Source organism: Lactuca virosa, chromosome 4 (genome assembly GCF_052849685.1).
Source record: "Lactuca virosa cultivar CGN04683 chromosome 4, Lactuca_virosa_CGN04683_v6, whole genome shotgun sequence".
NCBI classification, from domain to species: Eukaryota; Viridiplantae; Streptophyta; class Magnoliopsida; order Asterales; family Asteraceae; genus Lactuca; species Lactuca virosa.
In genome coordinates, this window is record NC_136429.1 from 80,059,790 (window position 1) to 80,078,789 (window position 19,000).

Genomic DNA, 19,000 nt, shown 5'->3' on the forward strand with positions numbered 1-19,000 from the left:
AATTCGACACTTCTCACTAAGGGGGAGATTGTTAGGGCGAAATGTCTAGTGAGATTTGAAGTAATTATGGTATGTTTGTGTTCTTATGGTCTGTTTAGTGTCGAAGTTATTCGCTATGTATTTTGTAAGGCATTGTTAGATGTCGAAGCGTAATGTTTTGTTATCTGATGTACCTTATAAATAGGGTTAGTATTGAAGTAGAGAGTATGATTTTAGATCACTTCGTTTATACATTCTCTCTTGTACAGTTGTACTTTGTACTCTTTCAGATAAATCAACGAGCCAAACAGAACTGATTTATGATTGTGTTCTCATTGCATTATGTTCTTGATTTCGTTTGACAAAATTGATTCAAACGAACTACAGTCCCCCCCCCCACCCCACCCCCATGGTTTATCAACATCATGTGCAAACTAGAGGGCTTATAATGATCAAACTAACTTCTGCAAGTGAGTGTGTAGAAGATAATTAGCATAACCCATATACAACAATGACCTCACACATGACTCAAAAATATTCATTTCCTATGTTCTAAACTTTAATATTTGGGTGGATCCAAAACAATCTTATATGCCAGTGAGTTTTATTGAGTGTTTTATGTATATGCATTGCCAGGGACTTGTTTAAAGCTTATCAACGTAGTTGTTAAGTGTTTCTTCCACAAAAAATCTTAAGCAATCATTGTAAAATTTTTACTAAAAATAAATTATTTTAAACTTTAAATATGATACTTGTGTGTATTATTATAGTCCGAGTTATACTAACATACATCACAAAACCTAATGATTTTATAGATGTTATATCAATTTTACACATATATTGATTCCTACCTATTGGTAGTTTATTAGGGTTTACCTAAAAATGATGTTTATAACCCTTGTTTCCTCAACTGCATGATTAAAACATGGTTAACTATATCACTTACAGTCATTTGTGCCACCTACCCTACGCCTATCATATAAGACATAAATTATAGTTTACAATAAGTGAATAACGAACCCAAGAAATATGTAGGATGCCCTGGGGAGGTGTCTGTTAGGACATATTTATGTATTTTGTATATTCTCATATTATAGTCCATTGTAGTTAGGCACTATTTCATTGGCCCGTGTACATTGTATGTATTGTGCATTATTTATACGTATCTTGGAATGAGAATTGAATTCCTGGGAAAATAATCTCTATCATGCTATCAGAGACTTAACAACTCTAGCCGATCCTATGCCTGCCTCACCCTTTGTCGACCTTCTCATCTGTTGACAATGCATCTTCTCCCTCTATCTTCTGTTTTCTCCTTTCTTCCTCATCACCATGACAGAGGAAACTAGTTCTCCTTCCAAACCTACTCATAAGGCTTATGGCATCACTAATATCAACAACTATGTTCCTCTTATTCTTGATTTCTCTACCCGAAATTATGAACCTTGGAGTGACTTATTCCACGCCTACTGTCTTGCTTACAGGGTTGTTGATCATATCGACAACACTTTTGGCCCCCCAATACTCCTCCAATAACCACTGAATGGAAAGAACTTGATCAATTGGTGAAACTCTAGTTATTTGGATCCATCTCTCAAAAACTAATCACCCCAGCCTACTGCATCAATGCAACAGCCCACCAGGTTTGGTTAAACATCAAGGCACTTTTCTATGATGACATTGAGTCCAAAACAATGCAACTTGAGAGTGAACTATGGGACATCACCTTGGGAGACTCTACCATCCACGAGTACTGTGAGAAAATCAAGAAGATTGTAGATCTTCTTGAAGGTCTCGGTGAAAAAGTCAAGGACCGTAATGTCGTTCTCCATACTTTAAACAGCCTCCCAAGTAAATTCGATAATATTTAAAGCATCATTCAATTTTCCAAACATCTTCCTTCATTTTCGGAGATGAGATCGATGCTCCTGGTTGAAGAAACACGCCTCCACAGTTACCGCACCACTCTCCCATCCCACGAGAACCACTCTTCAACGCCTTCCCTGCTTCAAATCAGCACTCCATCGGCGACCTCAAATCGTGGAGGTGGGGGCGGGTCGTACCGGGGGAATAACAGCCATCGGGGTGGCGGTCGGAATACCTCTCAGCTCCACCAACAACAGTTGACTCCTTTTACTGGTGGTTAGGTGCCTTCCTCGTCTGTTGGTCAAAGTAATCGAAACACCCCTTTTGGATGGGTATACTTTCCACCGCCTTCCTCTCATGTGTGGAACACACCAGGTCAACAGTTTTGGGCTCCCCCAAATTCATTCCCTCAGAAAGCCCAACAATACATTGGAAATTGGGGCAAATCCAATTCAAGCGGCCCAATCATTCTTGGTAGCAGGCCCCCATCAACTCTGCACTAATCGGCTGCCATTCCTCATGCCCATATACAATCTCTTGGGCCAGATCAGCCCCCATGGGCCTGGCTTGGTAGTGATCAGCCCACCTCGCTCCCCAGCTTATTTAATACTATGTCGTTGAATGACCCGGAAAATAGTGGTTGGGTCATGGACACTGGAGCAACTGATCACGTTCACACCAACACATGTATACTCAAATCCGTCTCTAATAATCATTATTATCCTCGATCTATTTATGTTGGTAACGGTTCTGCAATACCTATCGTGACATTAGGACATACTACTTTCCTATTCCAAATATTTACTATACCCTTCATTTACAAAATGTCCTCATCACACCTAATATTATCAAAAACCTTATATTTGTTCACAAATTTACCAATAACAATTGTTTTATTGACTTTGATCCTTAGGGTTTCACTATTCTTGATTATCAGACTCGTCGTCCTCTCATCCGTTGTGATAGCAAAGGTCCTCTATCCTGTCACAAGCTCCACAAGTCATGCCTTCATCTACACCTCGTCATCTACTTGGCAATAACGACTCGGTCATCCCGGAGATCAAGTCTTGAAGCATTTATTTTCTACTAGTTCTATTTCTTATCATTTACCAAAAAGTAATGTTTCTTGTCAAGGTTGTCATCTTGGGAAACACACTAGACTTCCTTTTTCTTTGTTTGATTCTATTTTTTCTGCACATTTTGAGATTATTCATATGATGTTTAGACTTCTCCAATTACTAGTAATGGTGGTTTAAATTATTATGTCTTATTTCTTGATCATTTTACTCATTATCTTTGGGCCTATCCTATTAAACATAAATCTGAAGTATTTCAAAAATTCTTACACCTCTCCAACATAATAAAAACTCAATTTGGGGGCACTATCAAAAAACTTCAGTGTGACAATGGAGGGGAGTACAATAATAAACCCTTCCATGACTACCTTGAATTTCATGGCATCGTCTTTCGCTTCTTATGCCCTCACACCTCTCAGAAAAATGGAAGATCTGAACACATGATTCGAACTACCAATAACATGATGGGTACTCTTTTTTTCCATTCTCACCTCCATCCATCCTTTTGGCCAGAGGCTCTCCACATGGCAGCCCATTTACTCAATATAATTTCTACTGCCTCTATTTCCATTGACACTCCTCACTATCGCCTTTTTAGACGTCACCCTACATATGATCACTTATGTGTGTTCAGTTGTCTTTGCTTCCCTCGCCTTCATACTACACATAAACTCCATCATTTCTCCACACCGTGCATTTTTCTTAGATACCCCACTCTCCGTCGTGGTTTTCGATGTTTCGATCTCTCCACTCTAAAGATCATCATCTCACATCATGTCACAGTTGACGAGTCTATATTCCCTACAGATCAGTCACCCCCACTGATCCTTCATCCCATGACTTCCTGTCTGACACTAACATATCTCCCAACCTTCATCAAATACTTCACCCCACCCAATCCCTCTACCACTCACACCGACCCTCCTACCCCTACTCCTTATCCCGAGGCCAGACCCACCTCTACGCCTTTGACTTCCCGTCCTACTCTTCCCGCTAATCCGTCCCCCTCTCACTCACCACATGCACATTAGATCTAGAAGTGGCTTTGTGAAACCCATTAATCTCCTTAATCCACCTCTATCTTCTCTGTCCCGAGGTCACACATACTATAACATCCCCAAAATACGAATGTAAAAATTTCATTTTTAAAACAACCAAAACACTCATTATCATTTATCAAACTCTTAAAGGTATTTTATAATAAAAGCAGTTATCAGAGTACAATCCCAAAATCTCAATGTTGCAGAAAATATGGGTGTATGCGCTGCGATCAAGCCGGGTCCTTCCTTTTTGAACCGGAAGTACCTGAAACCATAAAAAACAACTGTAAGCACAAAGATTAGTGAGTTCCCCAAATACCACATACCATACATAACATACAAGTCATACTTATCAAACATGCAATAGGAGGTGCTATGTGCCAACCATAGTCTTGCCATTATGCCACGAGTCGTATCATGGTCTTTCCTTGCTAGGTCGGGAACCAAACCCTGGGTCTTACAGACAAGTTCCAGGAGCCACCTCCTGGTCTTCCATGCAAGCATCATAATGACAACTAGAATACAATCTACAACTACTTATCTACTTAACTGCCAGAGTCCAAACTCTGGTCTTTCATACAGATTTTCCAGGAGCCACCTCCTAGTCTTTCATATAAATGCCAAGGGCCACCCCTGGTCTTCCTATAAAACATAAACCAAATGGGCCGACATTGGTTCCTTCGACCCATAGTATAGTGAGGAGACTCGCCTCAAACCAAGATAACCAAATACTCAAGATGTTGCTACCGGAATCCGTGCACTGACAACATCAAATAATATTTCATCAATAATTGGTTCTCGACCCAACCAAAATTCTAGTCCAATAACCAAATCTTCAGGGTAAAAGTCTATTTTACCCTTTTTCCTTACTTTCCATCAATCCAAAGACCAATCCCCAAGCATCATAAGCCCAAACCCTGAAATAACACCACAAGGCCCAATAAGGCCCAAATATGCAAATTGGGCCCAATCCCGTCATGGGCCTAACCCGAGAAGGCCCAATATCCTAAAAGGCTCAAAATAACCAATGGTCAACCCTGCTCAAACTTCTGGTCAACGATCCATGGACAACAAGTCAACAAAACAAAAAAAGTCAAACAGGACGAGTACGCCCCACATACTCAGCTGGTACGCCCAACATACACTCTTTGGGGCCAATACGCGTAGCGTACCAGATAGGTACGCCCATCGTACTCCCCTGAACCCCATTCTTCTCCATTAAGCACTTAACCACTTAAGTCCTTGCTCCAAACTCTCAAATCTGATTGCTATTGATAACTTATCACGTAAGGTTGGCAACTTTACTTGCATGCATGGCTTAATGGGGCTCTAGAGATCAAAAGAGCTTAATAAAGGGTCTTAACACACACATGAGTCCAAATAAACCATAAAGATCACATTTTTATGCCTTTGCGACACCTAAAACGTCCAGATCTACAAGATTAATCCTCTGAAACAACCTTAGCTCACAAGGACCAACCAAAATAGGCTAAAATGACCATAAACAAACCCAAAAGAAGATATACATAATCAGTAGACAAGATAGGGACTTTATACCTCCAAAGTTACGAAACGAAGATGCTAACACTGGATCTCTAAGCTCCTCTCCAAGAAACGAGTCTTCAAATTTCTTCTTCTCTTACAAAAGCCACCATAAACACTCTTCCAAGCTCCAAAACTCACTCAAGGCACTCTAGGGTTTCAATGTATGCTAAAGGGGATGGAGACTGACTTAAAATGCCCAGAGGCAGGTTATAATGATGCTTATATAGGGTTAAAACCCCAAAATTAGGGTTTGGTGTTGAAGGGAGTACGCCTTGCATACCCCTTAGTACGCTTGGCGTACTCAAGGACCATCCGCGACTAACTTAACCATTACGCCTCGCGTACTCATTGAACCTCTAAAACCCTAAAACTTCATTTGGCCCTAACTTCTTCATTCTAAGTCTGTTTCCGACGAACTTTATATCCACAGAAAAGGTGACAAGAAGCCCTACACTTCTAAAAAATCACCTTAGCTTTAAAAATTCCCGAACCAAAAACTCAAAATTCATGAAGGACCGAATTATCAAATTACGATTATACCCTTGGGCTCTGAAACACCATCGAACTCTTGGATCATCTAATCTATAATACCCGCATCCAAAAAGGGCCAAATCCTTTCTTCCCCAAGGCCCTATGCCTTATGATAATTCGATTTCGTCCTCGAAATCATTCCTTACCATCCCCGACATGCCCAACATCCTGAGGGACACAACCACAACCTAGAGCATACAACGGCCTTCCCAAGGCAACCGAACCCAACCCAAGCAGAACTTTCCAACCCGAAGAAGACGAATCCATAATCCCATGCAGAAAACCACCCTTACTTTACCTGAAACCTGAAATCTCGAATTGGTATGACTCCCCGACACACCATCCATACTATACCACTGCCAGGCCAATCCTCATTGAAGTCCAAACTTAAACAAAATGCTTCCAACCCTTGATTGACTTGATGCTTCTAAAGGAAACAAAATCACTGACCATTATTGTTGCAGAACACTTATACTTGACAGAAGGCTCATATAATCCTTCGAGTAGAGGACTCATCCCTGCAACTGTAACATCCCAACTCCCAGGTATAAAATTTAAAAGTTATATATTTATATTTTAGACCTACTCGATGAGTTGGCTACCCCAACTCGTCGTGTAAAGACGGTTCAGCCCGCGTGGTTTATGGAACCTACTCGACGAGTTGGTGGACTCCAACTCGACGAGTAGAGGCTGTGCATAAAAACCCTAATTTTTAGGGTTTTCACCCTATTCAAAGGACCTTAAGTCTGTCCTTCTTCCAGCCTCCTTACCACATTTTCATGTCCAGAAGCAAACCCTAAGCAAGATAACCCTATTTTGAGTGTGTGAGAGGCTAAAAGTGTGTGTTTGGTGCATTTCTTGAAGATTTAAAAGCTTGGAACGAGAAGGGGGCTTGTAGATCCAACATCTACATCGTTTTGGCTTTCATTTGAAGGTAAAAAGTCATTACCTTGATCATTCTCTTGTTAGATCTCCTCATTTAAGAGTTTAGGGTCATTTCTAGCTTAGTCTTGAAGTATTTCTGGTTTTGAGCATGATTTGAAGTTGTAACTTCAGATTTGGACTCCTCTAGGCCCTTATGGACATAAAGCCTCAAGCTTTATGAAGCTTTGGCCCTCCTCCATGTCCAAAACCTCTTCCTAAGGCTAGTTTTGAGTGTTTTAGCTCTTTGAAGCCTTGCATGCACGTAAAGTTAGCAACTTTACGTGGTATCTTAGCCCTAAGAGGCTAGATCTGTAGTTTGTGGCCTTGGAGTCGACTGGAAAGGGCTGAACACGTTATGACGTGACAAACTCGACGAGTTGTATAGTCAACTCGATGAGTTGGTTAGAGTTTTCACGATATTTTGGACGTTGCATGGACTCGACGAGTTGTTTGGAAACTCGTCGAGTTGACTCGGGTTTTCCGTCTCTGAGTTCTGAAGGAACTCGACGAGTTGCTAGATGCACTTGGGGAGTTGGGTCAACAAGGACTGTTGACCTTGACTGTTGACCGTTGACTTTGACCGGGGTTGACCAAGTTTGACTCTAAGGGTATTTTGGTAATTTAGGTTTTGATAGAATTGGTCCTATGATGATTGTAGGTGTTTAAGTTTGGAGCTGTGATTCGGGAGCATGATTCTTTCATTTCAGTTCGATATTGTGAGGTGAGTTTTCCTCAATATACTCAAGGGTATAAGGCACTAAGGTCGGCCCTTTGGATTGTTATCCTATGTTATTACTATTGTGATCCGTTAGATCGGTATCCTGGTAGATAGGAGGTTTCTATTTGGTTATGATCTGTTAGATCAGTGTCCTGATATATAGGATTTTGCTATGCTTAGTGATCTGTAGATCGGTTTGGCTGTCTGTAGACTGTTATGTGATTATCAGATATATGTGCACATGTTTGATTGGTGGTTGAGGCTTTTCTGCTTTGTGCATGAGCCAACAAACTAGGGCATTCTAACCCGATGGTTGTAGGCCGAGAGTATTCCATCCCAAGGATGATTGGACTCATAGTATGTGGGCATTCCAACCTGATGGTTGTGGGCCGATGGTATACCATCCCGAGGATGATTGGACGCATAGTATGTTGGCATTCCAACCCGATGGTTGAGGGCATGGGGCATTCCAACCCGATGGTTGATTGGGCCCATAGTATGGTGTTATTGTATCTATGTTATTTGTTGTGCGAGTATTTTAGGGGAACTCGCTAAGCTTTGGGCTTACAGTTGTTGATTTTGTTTCGGGTACTTCAGATGATCGCGGGAAGGCAAATGCGTGATCGTGCACTTCCTCATATTTATGATTTTGATTTCTGGGATACTCTGACATGAAACTATTTTGAAAACACTTTGTAATAACTAATGGCTTTTAAATGGTTGAAAAAGTTTTAAATTGGCTTGAATTTTATGGATGTGACAGCAACGGTTAAACTCAGACGAGAGCTGCGCAACAGGGTCAAATCATTTACTCTGAGATTATCCAATCCAAGCTGCAAGTAACTTCATATTTTCCAAATAACAAGCGACTCCACACACGAGTCCCAAATCACAATACTGCATTGACTTATCTCGATGCCCCCTAGTTGCTTTCCAAAAGCAGTCGAGACCTCCCTGGTCCCAACTTGCCTGCCAACTAACTGAAACATTGGATTCCCGCCCAGTTGTTGAGTCAAAAGACACACACAGTCACCCCATGCGACTTCCGAATGAAAGCCTTATCTGGAAACAATTGCCCAAGCTATCTCGCCACTTATGGCTCCAACCGATCATAATAGTTCGAAAATCCTAATGCCACCAAATCCAATGCTAAAAGTGAATGCTATATGACCAACTGTAGTCTTATATCACAACCGGCCTCCAACGACCTACCACTTCCTGATTCCATGCATGTTGTGGACTTCCCACAGTCTTACAAATTGACCCATATTGGTCTAATCTATCTGAAGAAATCCATGACCAATCATGGATTTGCCACACCCTCACCGTTGTACAGGGACTGGTGAATGCTACGGGTCACCCTGCAGTCTTACAACACTCCCACACTATCTGCCAACTAGTGAATGCTACAGGCCACCATCGCAGTCTTACAACACTCCTATCTTGCCATGGCCATTGCTCATGGTCCTAACACTCATCTATCAATCCCTCCATACTCATCCTGATTCGAACACGTATCAGACCAAGCGCCCAAACTGGGGCTTGGGTCATGCTTGGAACCCCAACATGGGTTCATCAAAATCCTGTTATCCATCAACAAGAAGACGCGAACCAACTGCTGGAAGTTTCCTGAACTCCCAACTCACACAATCCTCAATCTAGACGGCCACCCGAGTCGTCTTTCCTCCCAACGGGAATGTGAAACTCATCCTAGTTCCATGACCGATCTCGCTCCCGGAAAACTGAACGGTTCTCCCCCACTTCGATTTGACGAAGTTCTTCTAGCCCACAAAGTCTGATGGATTCCCCATTCATCTTTGCTCCTTATGGTCGAACCGCCGACACCCTGCGCTTACCAAAACTGGTGCTCCTTCACTAGCCCATCCCAATGTCCGCACAACTCTTGAAATCCATATAAACACTCCCCTAAATCTCAGCAATAGATCCATTCCCTGGCATTCTCGGTGTCCAATCATGCTCATATGCTAAAACCATTGAACCCCGACTATACTAGAGAACTAACCCGTTGAACCTGGCCATAGACCTTCCAAACAATACCCCTGAGCTGAACCCAACAAAGAACCGGAAAAACAACCGAACACACTGGAACCCGCTCAACAAGATGCAACCCCTTACTGACCCACTAATGATTCATGGCATGCAAAAATGGCATATAACAATTTTTTGATGATACTAACCATGAAAGTAACAGAGAATTAGACCAAATATAAAGCTTACCCAAAATGATACAAAATTCCAAGCAACATAAATAATGATAACAACCAAAGAGAAAGCAAAAGATAACATACCCGCAATATCATCTGTTGGAGTCCTGGCCTCCCCCGTCTGACACTACAATGCCCGACTCCTCTCTGTTGGGGCTCCTGCTCTACCCTCACGACCATCAGTGATCCTCAAAGTAACCGAAGTAGATTCACCCACTGATCCTCTCCTCATCATCGGGCAGTTGGCCTTCTTGTGGCCCACTTGGTTGCATTGAAAACATAACGGGCTTGCCCCTTGAGGACAATCCCTACTGACATGACCAACCCCGCCACACCTGTAGCAGCCCATACCCCTAGACCGACAAATTTCATCGTGCAGTTTCCCGCACGTGCTGCACTGACCCCGACCCTGCTGGCCCCTTAGTCGCTGATCAAAAGTCTTGGGTCTCTTCCCGGGAACCTGAACTGACTGCACCTGATCTGGCCCCCTCTTCCCCAGGTGCTCCAGGTGGATCTCCCATTCTCGAGCTCTAGAAATCATATCATCCAGGGTCTTGCACCCCAAAATACTCACAAACTCCCTAATGTCATCCCTCAGCATATCATGATTCCTTACCTTCTTCATTTCCTCGTCTACTGCATACTGCGGAACCAATAAAGCTCTTTCCCGGAACTTGGCAGTGATCTTTTCCACAGTCTTAGTAGTCTGGCGGAGATCCTAAAACTCTCGCGCCAACTGGTGCACCTCAATCACCGATGCAAACTCGGCTCGGAACCTAGTCGAAAAATCATCCCACGTCATCGCATCAACAACATCATCACCCACTTCATGTCCTAGCTCCCCCACCAGTATCGTGTCATGTCCTTTAAAAGGCAGGAAGCAAATCTGACCTTCGAGTCCTCGGGGCGGAAACTCGTCCTGAACGCGTTGGCCATATCCGCTAACCACCTCCTACTTGCAATGGGGTCCTTCTCCCCATGGAACGCGGGATCTCCACATGCACGGAACTCATAGAAAAATAAAATGCGAGCTCCAACGATAGCCATAACCTCGGCACGAAACGCGCCCAAGCGCTCATCCAAAATATCCAGAATCCCCTCCTTGACCGTACCAAAGATCCAGTATGCTCCAAAATACCGCGGGTAATCTCCGACGAGATTAACTCCCGCATCTGCTCGCTGATCGACTCAGTGTCTGCACCTGATCCGGAACCAGAATCTGATCCTCCTCCCTGAGTGCTCATCACCAAACTGAAATACAATCATGCAAATAATCAGAACATACTCAAGGATCCTCATTCCACAAGCTTCCTAGATTCTCCAAGACTCTCCCCAATTTGAGTATGGATCCTGTGCTTTTAGTAGTACAGGATCAATACTACCTTCCACACCTATCCATACTTTCCTCAGGAATCATTATGAATCCTCTAAGTCACCTTCTTAAACTGATGCAACCAATGATCACTAAGCAGCACAACTAATCCCACTGAAGCATTTCCTAGGCTCTCCTAGGTTCCCGACCTCACCCTACCCTCAGCTGCTGAACGGCCCCCACCAATGTCCACTAATGCTGAACGGCCCCCACCAATGTCCATTTCCTAGGCTCTCCTAGGTTCCCGACCTCACCCTACCTCATGAATATAGTCACATGCAACAGAGATCAGATAATCCTTCGAGTAAAAGACTCAACCCTAGAACAATTGGACTCAGACAAGAGCTACGTAATAGGGTCAGATCCATCACTCTGTGATTATTTAACATGTTCCACATGTTACTTAGCATATTCACTTAGTAGTTGATCCACATCGCTAAGAGTCCCACAAAGCACAAAGCAAGCAGCATCCAGGCAACGGAAAATCTAACCAGTATACACTAATCAAGCCATTTTATCCACGTATCTGAAAACCATACTAGCATGCAATTCTAAAAGCTCATGTTTCTACAAGGATCCCCACCACCAATCCAAGTATCCCTCCAGCAGCATGCTGCAAAATCAACAAAAGTATCATCTATTTAACTCCAATTAGGTGTCTGAATACACTTAAAAGTTGCTGAACGAATTAAGTTATTTACCATTACAGACTATGCCCAAACAATGCATACACACATAAGGGTAAAAAAATACATACACATACACAACAATATACACACATAGAAACAAATATACAAACATACACACAAATTACTCATTTAGTTATTCCATTTGGGCCACACAATTGTATAAAAAAATCACAGCACAACAACAGTCAACAAGAACGACCATAACAAATAGCAACAACAAAATCTCAACAAAAAAATTTTAATATTCACAACAGTAAATTGATTATTTCATAGCAAAAAATTGAATCCTGCTCTGCGGAGGCATGTGTAGGGAAAAACGGTAACATGGTTTTTTGTTCAAACCTTGGAGCAAATCCTGCTTTGTGAAAGAGGGGACCGAATCCTTCACTTTTGATGGATCAAGTCCATACCTTGGACCGAGTCCAAGAGTTTAAACATAATATCAAACATGTTAAATTGCATTTTTTGGACACGATTATAAACTAAATCATAAGACCCCTAAATGACATTGGAACCTAATAATCGTTCTTAGAATTGAATGTAAACTTTATGCTCTTGACAAACCAATTCCCAACCAGACAAACTAGTTCCCGATGAGTGTGACTTAGGAGAATCAAGGGATGTGAGATGTTCCTACGAGATCACCTCAATGATGCCAATTATGTAAGATGTATGATGTTAAACACTATACTTCTAGAACTTTAAAACAATATAGAGACATTATAGGCATATGCCTGATGTTTAAGAAAATGTTCAAGAAGTAGGCATGTTAACATATTTTTAAAACCATTGGTGTGTTTATCCTCCTAAATAACAATATAGCTACCGTCATCAAACTAGAGTTCCTTCTTCGACTTCTTCTACTGGCAAGTCTCCTTCTGCTTCATCCTCGGATGGCCCCTCTCCTCGGTCGGCCTCTTCTCCAGACATCAAACCAGAGCTCCTTCCTCGACTGCTTCTACTGCCTCGTCTCCTTCTGCTTCATCCTCGGATGGTCCCTCTCCTCGGTTGGCCTCTTCTTCTACGGATATCTTTTCCGTGTCAGGCTCTTCTGATGTTGTTGCTTCCTCCCTTAGACAACATCTTCTCCGTCTGGCAGCCTCTCATCTTCAGTTCTCTCCCCCCCCCCCCCCCTTCTATCAACACTACAATCATCGATCTCGTTGGAATTGGGTTCATCCGTTGTATCTCGAGCCATCTTTCTCTCTCGCTACCTTTCTCTAGACTCCTCTGTCATCAACTCCATGATTTTTGCCACCTCCATCGATTATCTTTTCTTCTACAACGGAACCGTTTCTTCTTCTCCAACGAGCAGTCACTGTTTGTGTCATCGCGAGCTCTGCAACCGTCCTTGCCGCTGTCTTCATCTATGTTTTTTTTATGTTTTGTTTTTTGTTTATTTTTCTAGTTTAGTCATCTCTTCTCGATCAAACTGCAGGAGGATGTTAGTGATTAGGGTTAAACTAATTCTCATTAGGGTTTAGATTAAGCCAAGAGCCCGTTTTATATTTTTATTTGTATGAATATCAAAACATTCTATATATAACAATAAATAGTTGTGTTATTTATTCTTCCAAAACTTTGACATATTCCACATTTAAATTTGTTGTATCTTTGCAATTATTTGTTGGATGTGGTGTTTTACACTTGACAATAAAGTTATATTGATTATATTACATATATATACCTGCTGGAAAGCATGAGATTTTTCGTGACTAAAATGAAATTATAAAGTAAAAAAAAAAAAGTCAAACTCAATGTGTTCACGATCAATCTCCTATCAACCATGATTATACACGTTTCATAATAATGTTCATAAAAACTAGCCTCTAGAGAAAGACCTAACATATTCTTTGTGTAATCATTTGATCGATCATGTTAACAAACCAAGTTAACCTGCATACATGATACATCTACACCGAATATTATCTCCCAGAAGAAGTTGACGTGGTAGAAGGTATAGAAAAAATAAAACAAAAGCCTAAAGTCAAAACTTTAAACATTAGATCCGACAAAACAATGATAAAACTAATGTTTTTCGAGTGTAAACGTATCAATTCATTCGATAACAACTTCTCTTTTCTAATAATAATTTATAACTAACACATTTCCAAAAATAAAATACTACAGTTAATTACCTATATATATGTTTATAAAACAGAAACGTTACAAACCAATTTAATACACATTAAAGAAAAATATAATATCCATAACTACTATTAAAATAAAGGTGCAAATTTTTGCCATTCTCCCAAATTTCTGGTAACTTCCCATCTATCTATCTCTATTTAATTAGCATACTGGCCATTCACATGCATATCCATAACACCACACAACAAACAGTCGATGATATCCACGACTACATATACACACAAAACCAGTTCTGAGCAACCCCCAGGATTTGTACAATAAAGGAAGCATCATTTGTTTTATTGTTATCGAAAGTTGGGTCCATCTTATTCAAGATGGATTCATCATTCAGTGTATTCTTCTCTGTTGTTATAATCTTCTTGTTCTTCAATGGCACAACAATGGTGGAATCGTTGAACCTGTCATTGCCTTCTTTAGAAGATGGTTCGTCAAGGAGGGAGCTTGCTGGGATCCAAACTAGCTTCAAACTTCCTTCCCCGTTGCCTAATTGGCCTCCAGGTTTGTTTGTATATATATTTCTTTTCATTTTCTTCCTTAAGACATTGAAACCACATTGACATTGACTTGTATATATATTCACAAGGATATTTGATGTGTAGTTTTCAAATTTGGTTTTAGGTGGAGGGTTTGGTGGCGGAACCATGGATTTAGGAGGATTACAAGTTAGTCAAGTATCAACATTCGACAAGATATGGGCAGCCAATGAGGGAGGACCCGGAAATGTCGGTGCAACCTTTTATAACCCGGTTTCCATCCCCCAAGGGTTTTTTATTTTAGGGTTTTATAGCCAACCAAACAACATGCCTTTATTTGGGCATGTTCTTGTAGGTAAAGATGTCACAAATGACTCTTCAAACCCTACTCTCAAACTACCAATTGATTACACTCTTGTTTGGAGTAGTGTCTCTCTCAATATCAAGAAAGATGGGGATGGCTACATCTGGTTTCCAAACCCACCCGATGGCTATAGGGCCATTGGGTACGTCGTTACTAGCACATCAGATAAACCTCCTCTTGAAAGAGTCTGTTGTGTTAGGTCTGACTTAACGGACTCTTTGGAGAGCGACACATGGATATGGGGACCAAATAAGAGTTTAAATGCGAATGGGTTCAATGTATATAGTAGTAGGCCAATAAATAGAGGTGTTGAAGCCATGGGTGCACCGATGGGAGGTTTTGTGGTTGAAAATGGGATCGGGAGCAACACATTGTCAATATCTTGTTTGAAGAATTTGAAGGGTAGTTTGGTAAATTCGATGCCAAATTTGAACCAAATTGAAACCTTAATTCAAACATATTCTCCGGTTGTTTACTTTCATCCTAACGAACTCTACCTTCCTTCTTCCGTTGATTGGTTCTTTCAAAATGGGGCTTTGGTCTACCACAAAGGAGATGAGTCCAACCCTACCCTTATTGCCCAAAATGGTTCGAATCTCCCACAAGGTGGTTCAAATGATGACCCATATTGGCTTGACCTCCCAAAAGATGGTTCAAGTAAAGAAAGGGTTAAGAAAGGCGACTTACAAGATTCAAATGCTTATTTCCACATCAAACCCATGTATGGAGGGTTATTTACGGATATTGCCATTTGGCTCTTTTATCCTTTTAATGGGGCATCAAGAGCCAAAGTTGGGTTAATCAACATTTCATTGGGAAAAATAGGGGAACATGTGGGTGATTGGGAGCACGTTACATTAAGGGTCAGCAATTTCAACGGTGAATTAAACAGCGTTTTTTTTGCACAACATAGTTGGGGGATATGGATGAGTGCTTCGATTCTTGAGTACGCTAGTGGTAATAAACCAATAGTGTACTCCTCATTAAATGGTCACGCCTCCTACCCTAAACCAGGATTAGTGTTGATTGGCCCCCAAGGGGTCGATGTTGGAATAAGAGACGATACTGCAAAAAGTGATAAGGTGATGGATACGGGCGTTAGGGCGATGGTGGTTGCGGCGGAGTACTTAGGGTCGATAGTGGTTGAGCCACCATGGTTAAACTATTTGAGAAAATGGGGTCCAAAAATTGATTATGACCTTGACAAAGAAATTAATAAATTGGAGAAGGTTATGATAGGGAAGTTGAAATCTGCTTTTGACAAGTTAATCAAGAGTATTCCGAGAGAGGTGTTGGGTGAGGATGGGCCCACGGGACCCAAAGTGAAAAACAGTTGGAGTAGAGATGAAATGTGATGAATTCTTGTTTTATATTAAATTTTGTTACAAATTTCTGATTGGTTTATAAAATGATAAAAAAAAAATGTATCATATATATATGAAAAGCCGAGGGTTGTTTGTGAAAAATAAGATTGTATATAAAGTTATAAACGGCATATTCCTTCGTTTTTGTTTTATACGATTGTACTATTTGACAAATTTTGTCATTTGGTATCTAACGCCGATGATGTCAAAGGTAGTAATATCATTTAGATAAATTGGTAATAAGTAAAACTGTAAAATACAATTAAAAAATCTTAATAGTAATATATTTATGACGAATTAAAATGGACATTTCAGTTTATATAAAATAATATAAATATAAATATTGAGCATCTTGACAAACGTTGTTTCAAGTTTTCATAGCACGAATCAACCAATATTCAATTTGGTCATTTAAAACTTGTAAAGTTTTATTTGTCATGTAGTTTAAATCAATTTATATAATATTGGCTTTTGACAAGAAACTAATTTAACTTAGCAACTTAAAAAGTTAGAATTTACATTTACGGATGAGAATTTAGTCCGAAAACCCAAACCGAACCGAATTAGGCCCCAATAAACAATTTAATTCGGGTTTTGGGTATCTATGTTATGTTTATTCGGTTCTCAGGTTATTCGGTTCGGGTTATCCAAATAAGAGCTTATTCGGTTCTAAATACCCGACCCGAATAAGCATTCTTCGTCCCCTTTTTCTTAACGTCAGAAATCAAAATCAAGATTCATACTTTTGTCCTCGTCGTTCATAACAGGAAAAAAAAACTTTACGCTCGTTCTCGTCGTTTCAAAATCGACAAATCTTCTCAACTATTTCCAAACTCGAAATCACTTTTGTCGATTCTTCCTCTTGTTTCAGACTTTCAAAAATTGACCATTCATATTGTCTTTAAGTATTTACGAATTCCTACTTTGTCTAATCATAAAAAATTAGGCTTCAACTCAAGAAACTCAAGTAAGAAGTTAATTCTCATTATGTTAATCTACTATGTAAATGTTATTCTTTCAATAGGTTATTGTGTTATGTTAGTCTTTGAATGTTTTATGTTGATGTATAAAAGTACATTGATATTCTATTATCCGGGTTATAGAATCCTAATATGGTTTATTCGTTTTTTTCAGTTATATTATGTCCTTAATCATTTTGTATATGTTATTCAGGTTATTCGGGTAATAACCGAACCGAACCCGTATTGGTTAATCGGTTCGGTTTTCAATTCATGCAATTATCCTTATTCGGTTTCCGGGTTATTCGGGTTTGGGTCAGTTCGGTCCGATTATGACCCGAATAACAACCCTATAATACATTAATCTGATAAATATAATAATTTCTATATTCTAAAATCGAATTTATATGAAGAAAGATATTGGTGTTAGGATAAGAAGCATATTTCAAATGGTTTCCAATACGTTACGTTTCTACATATTATGCACACTCATATTTTATCTTTTTGACTTCCATCTAATTTTGAATATCTTCAAGTATAAATTATTTGGAATCATCATTCTAAATATTAGATTGTTGTTTCTTTTCAGGTTTCTTTTATCTTGCTACATGACAACCAATTCTATTATGTTGTTTCTTGCAAGATTTATCTTCCGGCAAAAAAACTCTCTAAATTTCATAACGAAATTATTATTTTAAATTGTGGCGTGCAAATATATGTTTGGGTTAAAAAAGAAATGTGCATATTAATATACGATATAAATACTAATAAAAAAACATACAAGAATTTATGTTTCACACGATTGGGATAGTCATGCTACATACATACACAAACTAAATATGTTTCTATTAAGTTTTACATTTTACAGTTGTTGTGGGATATATACGTACAAAAGAGATATATATGACCTAATATCAAATACAAAACATCCCAAGTCCCTTCCAGAATGTTCGAGATCCCTATGGAGTTTTCTGATAAATTAATATCTGAAACACCCTAGACTGCTGATCTTATGGAGTAGTCTGACCCTGGGAAAGTGACCCTGGGAAAGAGACTGTAATCGCTTGAAGGTGAACAAATAGCTGACTCTTGCAAGTTTGTGGCCAGCGATCACCCTCTAAGCTGCTTGATAACGAACTAAAGGGCTCGAATGCCACCACCTGCTGCCATGCCATTCCTTGAAGAACCATCTGTGTTCAACTTCAAAATACCAAAAGGAGGAGGAGCCCATTTGATCCATTTTCCTTTAGGCTGGAGCGGGGCTTTAGGAAGAAGGGGGTCGGAGATGGACTTGGATGATGGAAAAAGCGGTCTTCCTCGCTGGGAAGGCATACCTCTTTTTAGGCATAATATGAACTTGTGTAGCATTTCATAAGTTACTCTCCTCTAACTTATTAGCTTATAAGCCAATAAGCTATAAGTTAATAAGCAATAAGTTTTTTTTGTCAAACCACCCTCTAATTCCAAAAATTTCTTCATGTGGCAATGTCCCTTTGACCGTGTCGAGCGTATAAGAGATAAAGATAAGAATATTCATTCAAGATAATTAGTTCCTGTATTTTAGGATATTATACTTCTGTTCCACTTTTGTAGCATATGTTATGAATTATATATACCCATGTATCAATAGACGATATTTATCTTCCTTCTCAATATTCTGGTATCCTCTTCATGGTATTAGAGCAGGCTTCATCCTAGCCATAATTCATTTTTTTTCTTCTTGC

The 19,000-nt window shown here is 40.1% G+C and overlaps 1 protein-coding gene across 1 annotated transcript; it reads left to right on the forward strand.

Moving 5' to 3' along the window:
• Positions 1-14,242: 14,242 nt before the first annotated feature.
• Positions 14,243-16,397, forward strand: LOC145105721 (hypothetical protein At1g04090-like). Its single transcript, XM_079042802.1, has 2 exons — positions 14,243-14,614; positions 14,735-16,397. The coding sequence occupies exons 1-2, from the start codon at positions 14,431-14,433 to the stop codon at positions 16,306-16,308; spliced, it is 1,758 nt and encodes a 585-aa protein (XP_078898928.1). The 5' UTR covers positions 14,243-14,430; the 3' UTR covers positions 16,309-16,397.
• The last annotated feature ends 2,603 nt before the right edge of the window (positions 16,398-19,000 follow it).

What these genes read in the sequence shown, in the direction of transcription:
- LOC145105721 (XM_079042802.1), top strand. Translation starts at nt 14,431, where the DNA reads ATGGATTCATCATTCAGTGTATTCTTCTCTGTTGTTATAATCTTCTTG. An exon ending in GTTGCCTAATTGGCCTCCAG is followed by an intron (nt 14,615 to 14,734) that starts GTTTGTTTGTAT and finishes ATTTGGTTTTAG; the next exon opens with GTGGAGGGTTTGGTGGCGGA.